Consider the following 13,577-nt stretch of genomic DNA (forward strand, 5'->3'; position numbering starts at 1 on the left):
TCTATGTGATTGAAATGCACACCTACAGTGTGCTCCCTAATCTGGGACCTTAATTGATCCATGACTGTATCAAAAGCCTCCGTCCAGTCTGCCTGCTCTGTGTGTGTGTGTGTGTGTGTGTGTGTGTGTGTGTGTGTGTGTGTGTGTGTGTGTGTGTGTGTGTGTGTGTGTGTGCGTGTGTGTGCGCGTGTGTGCGCGCGCGTGCGTGCGTGTGTGGTGGCTGCGAAGTTTTGACAAGAGAGCAATCAATACGAGTTCAAACATTTCAAAGAGTTGAGCTTGAAAGCTGAGAAATGTCAATTTTCCCTATCAGGTTTGACGTCTCAACAACGCGCTCTGTTAAAGCTGCCAACCTCAATTTCTCCTCTTGTCTTCAGCTTTACGCCGTCTCCGACAGTCGGGGGAAGCTCAGGCCAAACCGTCCTCTGTGAGATTTGTTTTAAAAGGCGCCTGAAACCGCGTCGTATTTAGCGAGAGCATAATTTACACCTCGTAGCAGGAACGGCTGACAGAAATGTTAAAGCCTGACTTGAATTCGGGGTGACAGTCCTAATTTGGATCCTGATATCGCTGCTGAACCGGTGAAGTGTATCTGCGCTCGTCCTGTTTTCCTAAAAGTCTGAGGGGAAGTTCTGCGCTCGCTGAAGTCAAGGCTTTCTTTCTTCTTTTTTTTACTTTCTTAGGAGCATTTGCATGATGTGAGCACAAAGGATAAAGGGTGAACGTTGAGGCCTAGAATGATGCTTTTATTGGCTCAGGTGTAATCTTGCTATTTCTGCCCTTCAGAAAAGGAGAAGGGCAGCAACTACGGATTATTTGATTATCAAATGATCTGCCACATATTTTCTGGATTAGGCGATTAATCATTTCTCTGTCTGACCTGCTTAAGAATTTGTTCACATCTAACTCGTGTATATAAAAATGGATGTAGCTCCTGGGTCTGAAAATGAGGCCAATACAGAAGTGCCCTAAACTGAGGGCCACTAGGGGTTGACTTTAAAAAGGCTCTGGCTCCATAGACTCCCATTGAACTTCTCTCATGAAACACAAAGTCAAAAGAAAATTATTATGGTGTCATTTGCTAAAGTCACTCCTTTTTATTCATATTCTTGAAATAATCTCGTTTTTAATGAAATATTAGGCCACTAAAAGCTGTATTTTTGGGCGGCGTGTCTGTCTGATTGACAGGCCTGTGGTGGAGTCCGGTTTTTGCTTTAGGTGGGCGGAGCTTAATGTCCTCGGGTTCCCTATGGAATCGAGTCATCTCTGCTCGTTCATCCCCAGCTCGTCCAACGATGTCAACTTTTGTCTCTGAACTAGAAAGACTGGAAACGAACGAGTTTTCGGTGGCAGCGGAGAGATTCTCAGAGTCAATTTGGAAAGTGGAAAATAGTTCAGCGGGGGGGAGTACAGAGCAACATGGAGGTTCAGACTGCAAGCTGGTGTTAATGACAGGATTACAGACAACTGTCTGCATTACACACTGCTGAGGCGATTCATTAAACCTTAAGGCGACAGACCTTCGCACCCACTGTCAGCTAGTCACAGGAGACAAACACTCTCCATTTAGCCTACTGTGTGTGTTGTGTGTGTGTGGTATCGTGGCTTTAACTACTACTGATGACACCAACAGCATGCCCTCATCTTGTTTCTGGTCCTGTGTTGTTTTTTTTAATGACCTCAGCAGGAGCCGATAGTCTGCAAGCACACACAAATTACTCGCAGAGGATACTGAAAGACATTTAGGATATTTTTAGACTCGTGGGAACCAGTTACAAGAGCACATTTGTTCTAATGTGATTGCTTCCATGTTGCACCAGATTCAGTTCAGTCATTTATGTTTATTAATTTAATGTAATGGCACAAGGGACTTTGATTTAAGCCGCTAACCAGTTTTTGAGCATCGAACAGAGGAATCTAAACTCTGATGGCGTTCAGCCCAATGGGAAACACAAAGGGTGCGTTTGGTCCATCTAATTTGGACTATTAAAGAATTTATGCAGAAAAAAAGAATGAATTGTTTCGGATATTAATTTGAAAATGTCTTCGCATGATATCCAATATCTTGAACAGTTTCAAAGCACACATTTTTTTGTGAAGGTTTGGAAACCTGAAGATCATCGTATCGGGTAATAACGGTTACAAAAAGCACAATTGATCAGCTGAATGACTCAATTAATAGAAGATTTAAAAAATCGCGGCCGTGTATCTGTTTGTTTGTGTATATGTGACTGTGAATATATATTTCCTTTATCTGTTTGGCAGCTACAGGCATGCAGCATGTGTCTGAGAATTAGACTTGTCTCGTGGATCTTCACACCAGCTGTGTGGCTTGGTTAAATGTCTTTGTTTGTGGCGGTGAACCACACTGTTCATTTCTACGAGCCCTGAGTGTTGTTGTGTTGACGCTGTTTGCACCAGAACTTAATTTGCCGCGCCATTTGGTGGTTCATGTGCCGTGCCTCTTTGGGTTTCTGCCATGCCTGCGAGCACGTTAAACTTTTTTGAGCTTGTTTTTCTTTTTTTTTGGGGGGGGGGGGGGGGGGGAGCAAAGTTTTGATTTAAGTGTTTGTTAGAAGGAAGTGGAAAATAAGGTCACATGAAAGGTTGTTGAAGCCCCATTAATTCGTCTGTTATGGTTGTTTGAATATTTAATGGTGTGGCTCTCGTATCCCTCAGATAAAAGCATGAACCCGCATCGGCTGAAGACACTTAACACTAGCTTTTACTGCTGACAATATATATCCTTCCACTACCAGTACGGCTCTGTGGAGTCCATTTGTTGCTCCACCGCTTTCATCCAGACAGAACTGTCCCAACAAGTATTGGACAGATTTCCGTCAAGTTTGGTACAGACATTCCTGGCCAGCTCAAAATGAAACCTTTTGAATAACGTTGATAATCCTCAGGTTTTTTTTTTCTTGGGCCACCAGCAGATTGACTCTTGAATCTTACAGTGAAATATCTCGACATGTATTGGATAGATTACCATCAAATGTGGTACAGAAACCCTTCAGGATGAGTCAACGTCACTCCAAATCTTTGTAACCAAAAAACATGCAAAAATGCATGAAATGCCCATAATTTAGCCAATATTAACACACTAACCTAAGATGGTAAACACACAAAAAAACACCGTACCTGCTTAACAGCAGTTTGTTAACATTGTCATTTTGACCATGTAAGCATACCAACGTTAGCATTTAGCTCAAAGTTTTGTAGTCATTGCGTACCAATGGCTACGCTAAGAAGAAGTCTTGCAGAGCTGCTAGCTGAGTTTTAGACTCCGAGGCTCGTTTTGCTAACCTTCTGTGGTTCTTTAATGGATGACTTTGTTTGTTCATTTACAGATGTAATTTAACCTAATTCACTTTTTCTTGCCCCGTGTTAAGTTTGTGGGAGATTTGCATGACAGTCAGTCGCGAGTTAAAAATAAGAAGGACCGTGAGAGACAAAGCCCTGAAAACATTCATGTGACCCGAGAAAAATGATAATAATAATTGGAAAACACTTTTGCAGCAGCGGCTGTGGGGGATTTTTGGTGTCTTGTGAACAGGACTGTTGTTCCCTGAGGTGTTGGAGAGAATTTCTAGTCAGTGAACACATCAGGCACCTGAAATTAACTCGGCAGGGAAGGAATAATCTTCTCAATCACAGCCTAAATTTTGACCGTTTAAACTGATTGAAAACGAGTGCATTTAAAATTGAATTTACATCCGTTGTAAATTATTTTATTTTCTCAGGATACAGAGAAGATGTTACAAGGACCGATACAGGAGATCATTCCTGCCCACTGCAATAAAATGGCCAAATCCATCCTACATCAATAATACCATTGCACTGTTGTTTGTTTGTGTAATTCGTTGCACTGTTGTTTAGTTTCATATTATTCTATATTTATTTGTATATATATAATGTGCAATTTTAATTCTTTTTATATTTAATATTTCTTATTCTGTCATTTTTTATTGCTTTAACCTGTACATACTGCTGTAGCGAGAAACCTGCCCCTTGCGGGATTAATAATCTATCTATCTATCTATCTATCTATCTATCTATCTATCTATCTATCTATCTATCTATCTATCTATCTATCTATCTATCTATCTATCTATCTATCTATCTATCTACAGAGAAAGCAAAAGTGATGCTGCAGACTCAGTTATTTTGCAGATGACACCATCTGAATTAATGAAGTGAGGAAAACAGAGCCAGATGTAGTGAGAATTGGTCTTTTGACATACTGCTTTCTGTCAGTGACGGCAGGTTGATGGATCCTCGTAGGTGTAGAAGAAGAAGAAGAAGAGGTGAAAGGATAGCTGAGACTGCGGAACAGTGACGGATGTGGTTTTTTTTCTAGTTTATTAGTTTGGCAGCTGGACAGTTTCATCCCTCTGTTTTTTTAAATATACTTCAGACCTTGTATGGAGTACCTCAGGGCTCGGTCCTCGGTCCTTTTCTATTCTTTATTTATACCCTCAGCTTACATTTTAAAAGCATCGGATAAGTTTGGATTTCTATGCTGATTTGTCTATTTCATTTGCATCAGTAACAGTAAGCTCGATAAGCGGAAATGCATCTCTGTAAAATGCAGAGCAGTTTCACTGAACCAAAAACTATCATGTCATACAATTTAACTTATAAATATTCTCCGTCATTGAGTATCAGTGTTTGGTTTATATGTATTTCCCGTTTTCTCTGAAGTGATCAGGTGGAACAGTCAAATGATCTGCTGAGCAAAACAAACAAATTAAAACAGCATGAGGTTTCGCTGTCAGGTAATGAAATTTAAGAGATTGAGAAAGCTCTTTGTCGTTTAACAAAAGCGCGCGAGCCCTGAAGGCAGGAACATAACTGTCTATGTGTCGTGTATTAGTTTGACGACTCGCAAATCTTTAAATCCTTTGCCGGTGGCGATCCACTTCAACTTATGAAGCTATCATCCGAATGACCAAACTGATAAGTGATTTATCAAAACAAACGTGTTGCCAGAATTTGAAAACGAAAATTGAACAGATAGCTGCTTTAGTTAATGAACTGATTACGATCCTAATCATTTTTACAGCTTTGTTATGATTTGATAATTTTCTAATGTGATGTTGTGTGAAGATCTCTGGCAGATTTGTCAATTAATCACAACAGAATGCAACTTTATATGGTGAGAGACTAGAGAAAAATGCTCACGGTAATCAAGATGGTATCAGACGGGGGAGTGTGTTTAATTTCGCTGTGCTGTCTTGTGTGTGTGTGTGTGTGTGTGTGTGTGTATTTGCATGTGTGCACTGTCGTCTCGCAGCAGCCTGGTTATAAGGTACCTGAGGGGAAGATAATCCCTTGCTTACACAGCATGGATTTTTCTCACTTGCAGGTCAAACACACACAGATGTAAAGTCGTTCCCAGAGTTTTGCAGAGCGTGATTAAATCTCTTGGGTGTGTGTGTATCTGTGTTGAAATCAGAGACACAATACAAGAGGTAGAAACCGAGGTGGGAGGCGGGTTTCATCAGGCTTCGGCAGTATTTCCTCTGTGATCTTTGTTTGTTTTCACTCTGCAAATAGATTCATTTTCATTACAAGTCTTGCATCACTTTATTTGGAATATTTTAGTATTCCGTGACCCTGTTTAGTATTTTTCTTGCAAAACATATATCTTGACAGTTAAATTATCTGGATTGCAAAACCAACTACAAAAACATTTGTCTCTTCCATCATTTAGTTCCCGCCCCTTTTACGTCCAATGTACCTTGCAACCAAAAAGGCCTGAATCATCAAAAGTGTTTTGAGACACAATAAAGAGGTCCCTCTTTGTCAGCAAAAATGTTCAAAGTCTGTAACCAAAACCAACAAAACAGATTTTCCTGGCGATCTCGCTCTCACACCTCACCTCCTCCTGTTAAGTTGTACTTAAAATAAGTGATGTACTTGATAAGGAAAGGGAAAGGAAATCAAGATTTTGGAGGACGTGTTGCATCACTCAAACTTCTTATCTGCTTCCTCTGCTTTAAGGTGAAGACTTAACATGCAGGGTGCACGGCGGGGCTCCTCCTCTGTACACGATTGTGCAAATTTTGTTTTATTTGTCCTTCAGGGCCTTCTGTACAATGATCAGTCATATCGTAGACTTTTTGCATAGTCATGTCTTAACATTGATGCACGGACGACTTGTTTAATTTGGTCTTGTTTGGGACGAATGGCCGGGAGGAAGGAATGGAACATTTGACCTGTGGTACATCGGGACAAACACTTTTAACTTTGGAGAACTGTTTCAAAGTAAAACAAACTCAAATAATTAAGGTTTAACATGGCATGAAATGACAGTTTGAACCATACTTAAAGATATTTAGATATATATAGAAAAGATGTCTCATTAGCTTGAAGACTGGAAGAGGAGGGGGAGGGGGGCAGCTCTTTCCAAAGGTAACAAAATCGATGTAAGGTCATTATTTAAAAGTTATGTCTTGTTTAGTTAATTCCTACAAAAGAGCACAAAGTTGTGTGTCAAGTCAGGTTTTTACCAGACCAGATTGTTGCCAGTCTTTATGCTAATAATTTTGTGCCGTCTTTATAGCTTTCGTTCATCACACAGACACAAGATTGGTGTTAACTTTACTGAAAACTTGAACAAAATGTGGAATTATTCTTCTACCGGACCAGATTGTTGCCTGTTCTGACCCTTTGCTCTTATTCTCATGTGTTCTTTGGCTCCCTGACGTGGAGCATCGCGGACGTTTGACGACATGATGGAGCACGTCCTGGATCATGTGACCTCGTCTGCTCCATTACTGACCTGACGCCGTCACATTTGTCGTAACATATTGCAGCGTTTTCCCGCACACTCCTCGCCGTCAAAAGCGACTCCGCGCGGCCGGGAGGCCTGAAATATTCGTAAAACATCCAGCTGACACGGCAGCTGTCACCTGGATTGAGAGGCTGCCATTTTGCGCGGCGCAACACGAAACGGATGATTTAGTTCGCCAAATCATTGTTTAAAGGGTGACAGCTCTGAGATTGACAGATTGCAGAGAAGCTGGCTGTGTAAACGTTGAGCTGCGCCGCGCTTCGGCGCCTCTCTTCGGCTATGTTTGGTCTTAAACACTTGTACATTTATGTCCGGTGTTTATGTCTACTCAAAAAAACAATCATATAAAACTTTAATCAGGGTTTTCTCTGGTTTTCTGGAGGGCTCATAAACACTTGTACATTTATGTCCGGTGTTTGTCTACTCAAAAAACAATCATATAAAACTTTAATCAGGGTTTTCTCTGGTTTTCTGGAGAGCTCATAGGTGACTAAAAACTTCGCATTTTCTCATAATTTTGGGCTATTGACGTAATAACCGATAACATACTTGGATATCGGAGCTTCCACGAGGTTTCTGCTCACAACAACATTAAACAAGAAGTTTATATATATATATATATATATATATATATATTCTTTACAGCACGTCTAACCATCAGTGTGAACACTCAACGGGCATTTGGTATCTCAAAAGCGACAAGTTTACAAGTTCACCTTTGGTTCACTGTAATTTTACATACTACTCTTTGCTTGTAAAATTAGCAGTCATGCATAAGTAAAATTGTACTTGATACTGGTAGCGTGTCGGAGCAGCCAGTCGCTTTATTCCCTTATGAGACAGTTGGCAGCATTAGCGCTGTTTACATCTCGTCTTAGAACTGTTAAGTCCAAAAAAACAAAAACAAAAATCAACTTGAATAAAACTGCGTCTGCACAGCTCGAGTCCTCCTCAATTTTGTTTTACTTTAAAATGATATTGCTTTATTTATGAATATTTAGGCCTTTTTTCTGATTGCAATATTTATGCTGGCATGGGAGCGTCTGATTGTGCAACTTTGAAATGTCAGTTCATCCTCTGCAGCTCCCGGCGTTGAAAATCCTCATAGATTCAGTGCAGCTGTTTTCTCCCGGGAGCTGTGCACAGATTAATTGATCTGTCGTATGTGTCTCCGGCTGTCAGTCAGATGTTCGGTCGTGCTCGAGTTCAATAAACGAGCGCCTACTGAATCTGACTGTTTCATAATGCAGGTTTCGGTTAGAGCAGAGAAGGAGCAGCGGGGATTCAAAGCTGGTGGCATGGCTCATGCTCGGAGGCTCCTCTCAGGTGATGAGGGAGGAGGGGGGGGGGGGCAAGCGCTTACGTAGCAGGTGTTACTGCTCCGGATAAACTGTAACAACCGGAAAACTGTAACACACGGCTGAACCGAAACAGAAGCCCAACTACGTCTTGACACAGCTGCTCGTTTCGGAGTTGAGTTACAAGACGGTACGAGTGCGTCCTGTTCCTCAACGTTCCCCAAAAAGCTCATGACATCCTTTTTCCGTTTCGTTGAGGGTTTAGAGAACATAGATTCAGGAACACACGGAGGTCCTCCTGTCTTTGTTTGAGCTTCGCCGCAGATTCTTAGAACAGGTCTAAAAACACACAAAAAAGACCAGCGTGAGAAAAATGAGTCGGAGACTTGTGCTGGAAGATAAAAGTACAAGTTTTCCTCCATTTTCCTGACGTATGTACTCGATTTTCCGACATCGCTAAAAATTGGAGCAGCGGGATTTTTTTTTTTTTTTTGTCTCGCCGTTTTCGATGCTGATTCTCTACACAGGAAGGTCCCTTTTGGTTGGATCGGGTCATTTTCTGGCCGATTTTGCGTTCGCCTGATTCCCGGCACGGGTCACCACCAGTGCAAACCCTCCCCTGCACACACTCCCCCATCACATACGGGGTGGAAGTCTTCACGGGTCTAGACAAAAATTATACTCTGACTAATCGGATTGGTTATGGTCTTGCTTTTCTGCCTAACTCATTACTGTCCGGAAAAGGTTTGTTCAGCCACTCTGAAGGGCGGACCAAAGGTCAATGACGCTTTGGTTTTTGGTCTTGATTTTGGTCAAAGGCTGCTCGTTTCAAAGTCAACCCGAGGATGCAGCAAAACTTCTGAATGAAGAGAGACCCTAAAACATTTTTGTAGTCGCAGCTTACTGACTTTGAGTTGTGTGTTAATTTGCCTATTACAGACCAATTTTTGAACATTTGCCTAAACTAAAGAGTCGTCTGCTGGTTTTTTTATGTACGTGCGACATGTTCAGTTGTGGTGCCCAATGGAAAACAAAGCTTCGCCCCAAAAGTCCATTTACAGTCCCGTGGATTCACGTGGACTTGAGTTTCAACTTATTTCAATTATAACAGCTTTACTTGTTGGAGCAGGAGGTGGAAACATTGAATGAATTATTTTCCTTTCCATGACTACTGTCACTCTGCTGCACTATAATTATTATTATATTGCTGCTCTTTCCCACCGCGGCTGCAGGTTATTTGATTAGGGTAATTGAAAGTGCATCATACTGCTGCTGGCGTTTGTTTTTCCTGTCTCAGTCAGGCTCTCTTCAGGACAACCTTCATTTTTAGATCCGGTCCATTACGTCCTGTGGGCTTATCGGGTCGAGTCTAGCTGTGCTCGAATCCCCCCCGCTGATAGGCTCTCTCTTTTTTGAAAATGAATGACAGCACGTCGGGTTCGGGGAAGGCTTTCTGTTTGAGGTCACGTCCTATAGGGGCGTCACGGGTGCTGCGGTGGTTTCCGATTAGCCAGGCTGCCACAGACATTTAGATTAAAACCTCCGTGGGGAAAGACTAAAGTAATGTTTATGATTTCTGGTAAAAAAAACTTCCACAAGCTGCTGAAATGGCACGAACATTTCATACCGGACAGTTTTTTTTTGTTTTGTTTGTTTGATGCATCCATGAAGTTATATTTTTTTCTCCGTGTCAGGTCCGCAGCGTGAGCTCGGTGGTGACCCGCCGCAGGGAGCAGCGTGTGCTGGTGATGGTCATCACCATGGTGATGTGCTACCTGGTCTGCTGGCTGCCCTACGGAGTGGTGGCTCTGATCTCGACTTTTGGACCCAGCGACCTTTTGACCCCGGAGGCGAGCATCATGCCGTCGCTGCTGGCCAAGTTCTCCACCGTCATCAACCCTTTTATCTACATATTCATGAACAAACAGGTGAGCGTTTCCTCACCGCGTCCGGTCATGTGTGTTAGAGTCCGTCATATAATCGTAAAACATTTTGACCCTCAGAAAAGTAGCCTTCTGTGGACGTTAATATGAATCCATCGCAGTCTGGTATATGTCGCTTACATAGTGTTGATTAAAATTCATAATTTAGTCAAGTTGGTTGTGCTGAAAAAGATTTATAAGATAAGATAAACTTAGACTATTAATCCCGCGGTGGGGAAATTGAGTTGTCACAACAGTTTAAGATTACAGGTAAAAAAAAAGATAAGTACACAGAAAGAAAAAAATACAAACATGCATGCAATAAAGAAAGAATATAATATATATTATATTATACAATATAGTATAAATGTACAGAAAAATGTAATATGGTATAAAATACAAATGTATGAGGTATATATATATATACACACACACATTAATAAGTAGTAACAATATTCTATTAAATATGATATAACACATAATATATATACAAGTATACCCGACATCCAACTCTAATTCTTACAATCTTTGTTTTATACCAAAAACATTCATAAAAACCAGGGGAAGATACTCTCAGGGCTCTAAGGGTTAAGTAAAAAAAAAAAGCACCGAACAAAACCTTCATATTGCAGCTTCTCACTCAACGTTGCCGACTGTTCAATGCGTCTGCTCGTTAAAACGAACAGTGCCAGCAGCAGATTATATCAGCTGCAGATAATTACCCATAATGCCATAAACTACTCATCCAAAAGCCAAAACGAAAGATAAATAATTCCTGTTTAATGTGCTCGATGTAAGCCAGCGTTTCTACTGGGATGAAAAAAGGATGAGGGAGAGAAAGAAACACGCCTGTACCAACACGAATAACTCTGTTCAAAAACTGGTCTCGTGTTGAATTTAATTTAGTATTCAATAGATGCAAGGATTTGACAAAGTGCCACTGTATCACAGTTCCCAACAATCTGTTGTCATGTTTTTATTGTATATTTATGGTAATACGTCACAATAACGGCCCTATTTAGCATTTATGAATATTCCACTAATAGTTTATAGCACACTGATAAACTGTGTGCTAATTGTTAATTCATGTATTTGCCAAAAACCGTATCTTCCAAATGAAGGCTGCTGTACAAACAGATGAAGCACACAAATATGATCATATAAAATATGTCTTTATAATATAAGAAGATGCATACTGTAGTTTCATTAATTCTTAAATGTCCTTAAATCTGCTATAATAGTTTGCTTAGAAATGCCAAATATGGAGCAGGTAAAGTAAAGTATTATCTTTTTGGGGAATAAAATCGACTTTGTGTACACTAACTATACATTTTAAACCTTAACAAAGCAGTGAAATAACTTTCTCGTGGAATAAAAGTATAAAGTAACACAAAGTGGAAAATACTAAAGTAAAGTATTTGAGTAAATGTAAATAAACACCTCTTATCTCTGCTGTGTGACACGGGCCAGTTATTGAAGATAAAAGAAAGAGATGTGACATTATTATAATGGTGTCAAAGCCGTAACACACACACACACACACACACACACACACACACACACACACACACACACACACACACACACACACACACACACACACACACCGTCGGTGCAATTACGATACACATCACTGACATTCAAGGACACGGCGCAGGAGAAAAGAAAGAGGGAAATAATCTGGTTTCTGTGTTCGTAATTGACAGCAGAGCAAACTTCAAAATGCTTCTTGCAAAGTTTTGACGTCAATAAATCACCGAAGCAGTCATTAGTAGATTTGTATAATTACCGTAAACATAAATCCGAGCAGCTCCACGTTGCTTTGGACATTTTGACATGCAGGAACTATTAATGGGAAAACATAGCTTATCCAGTTCTACCTTTCTTATTTTTTTTACCTGCACAGATGATGCCAGTTGACTTCTCATCGGTCTTTAACATTTACGAAGTGTCCAAAAATCCACTTTTGCTAGTTTAACGGCAGATAATCTGATTATCTGTGTTTGGTTCAAGAGGGGTTGGTTGTACTTGGTCTCTTGATTCATCAGAGGCGTGTAACGTGAAACAAACCAATAAGAGTGTCATCATTCCCTTTGATCGCTATTGGAACGACCCGCTCGTGTGCAAATTGAGCAAACTGACGGACACGATAATAATCCTTAACATCTCTTTTATGTTTGATCTTTTGCACGTTTGGCTCAGACGATAATGCAGTTTGCCTCCTACTCATAAGGTTGGCGGTTTGATCCCTCTCGTCCCAAAGTGTTCTTAAGGCAAGACCGCTGAACCCTCCCGAGTCGCTGCCGATGGCGGGCGAGCTCCTCGTATATCTGCCGTCGCTGCGTGAATGTGTGTGCGAGCAGGTGAACGGGAGGCAAACCGTAAAGCGCTGTGAGACCGCTCAGGTGATGAAGTGCCAGTGAAACGCTGCGCCACTGACTTAAGACCAGCTATTTTTGTTGGTCAATCGCTCTCAGCTGCCTCAAGACAGCGACGCATCTGACCGCTCCTCATTTTTTAAGGCCGACGGGTGCTCAGACGGGTGCCAGTACGTTTAAAAACTCGCGTCGCGCTTGCCGCCGCATTGTGCCGGGTGTAAGATAGATTCCAAAGAGTTATAAACTCTTATTCTTGCTCCCAAATACGGTCACTGCCGGCGTCCAAACCGCTCGGGACTAGCAAAGATGGAAACCGGCCAAAAGCCGAACTGGCGGCTTCATAACGGCCGTTCACGAAGCAACGGGTGACGTCACTGCTGGTTGCCGCTTGGTCCGGCGTATCAGAGTGCTTTGTTTGTGCTACTCTTTCATTATACGGCAGTTTTCCAAAGGGTTCAGATGTCCTGCATTGAATTGTCTTGAGTCGCGACCCCCTAAACTCAGCAGAGTTATTGCCATTTAACACTTATCCATATCAGGGATAGAAACGCGGCAAACGGGGAGCAGAAAAGGAAAGAAAAAGAGGAGAAGCAGTGACGAGCGGGAAAGTATTTGAAGCGTAAATCAATCATGGAGGTATAAAAGAGCAGAGAGGGAGAGTGAAGAAGTGAGAATCAATGGAAACACGGCAGCAGGAAGGGGACGTAAAGAGGAGGGGAAAAGAGCAGGAAGGCAGCAGGTAAAGGCAAACAAAGAACAAAAGGCTGACGAAAACTGGGAAAGCCGGTCGGGATTGGCAGCGAAGGGAGAAAAAAAAAAATGACTTCAAAGTTGGAAACGAAAGTGAGACACGAAGATGAAAAGACGGGCGTTGGGAAGAGAAAGGTAAAAGACCAAAAGTTATTTTTAATCTCCAAAAGGTAACATGGCTTTGATTTTGATTAGCATGTGATGTTACTATCAGCGAACGACACACTGAGGCAGTGACCTTTCGTTACACACACACACACACACACACACACACACACACACACACACACACACACACACACACACACACACACTCTTTTTATCTGCCTTCCGTCTCCTTTTATCTGCTGCCACACTCCTGTCTGTAGCTCCGGTTCTCAGGTTGTCACTTTTTGAGCTCGGGAGACATTTAACTTTCTTTGATGGCTGA

The 13,577-nt window shown here is 41.6% G+C and overlaps 2 protein-coding genes across 3 annotated transcripts in view; one reads left to right on the forward strand and one right to left on the reverse strand.

Annotated features, from left to right (window-relative positions):
• The window catches only part of cops9 (COP9 signalosome subunit 9), a 202,300-nt gene that overhangs the window by 144,775 nt on the left and 43,948 nt on the right, over window positions 1-13,577 (reverse strand). The gene's annotated exons all lie outside the window — the stretch shown is intronic.
• The window catches only part of tmtopsb (teleost multiple tissue opsin b), a 28,059-nt gene that overhangs the window by 9,047 nt on the left and 5,435 nt on the right, over window positions 1-13,577 (forward strand). Inside the window, exon 3 of the mRNA XM_069696529.1 lies at window positions 9,792-10,025. Within this exon, the coding sequence (XP_069552630.1) occupies window positions 9,792-10,025 (234 nt within the window). The remainder of the gene's footprint in view (window positions 1-9,791; window positions 10,026-13,577) is intronic.

This window comes from Brachyistius frenatus, unplaced genomic scaffold (assembly GCF_029030835.1).
Source record: "Brachyistius frenatus isolate BFR_SWC_R1_liver_20210118 unplaced genomic scaffold, ASM2903083v1 Contig_21, whole genome shotgun sequence".
NCBI classification, from domain to species: Eukaryota; Metazoa; Chordata; class Actinopteri; family Embiotocidae; genus Brachyistius; species Brachyistius frenatus.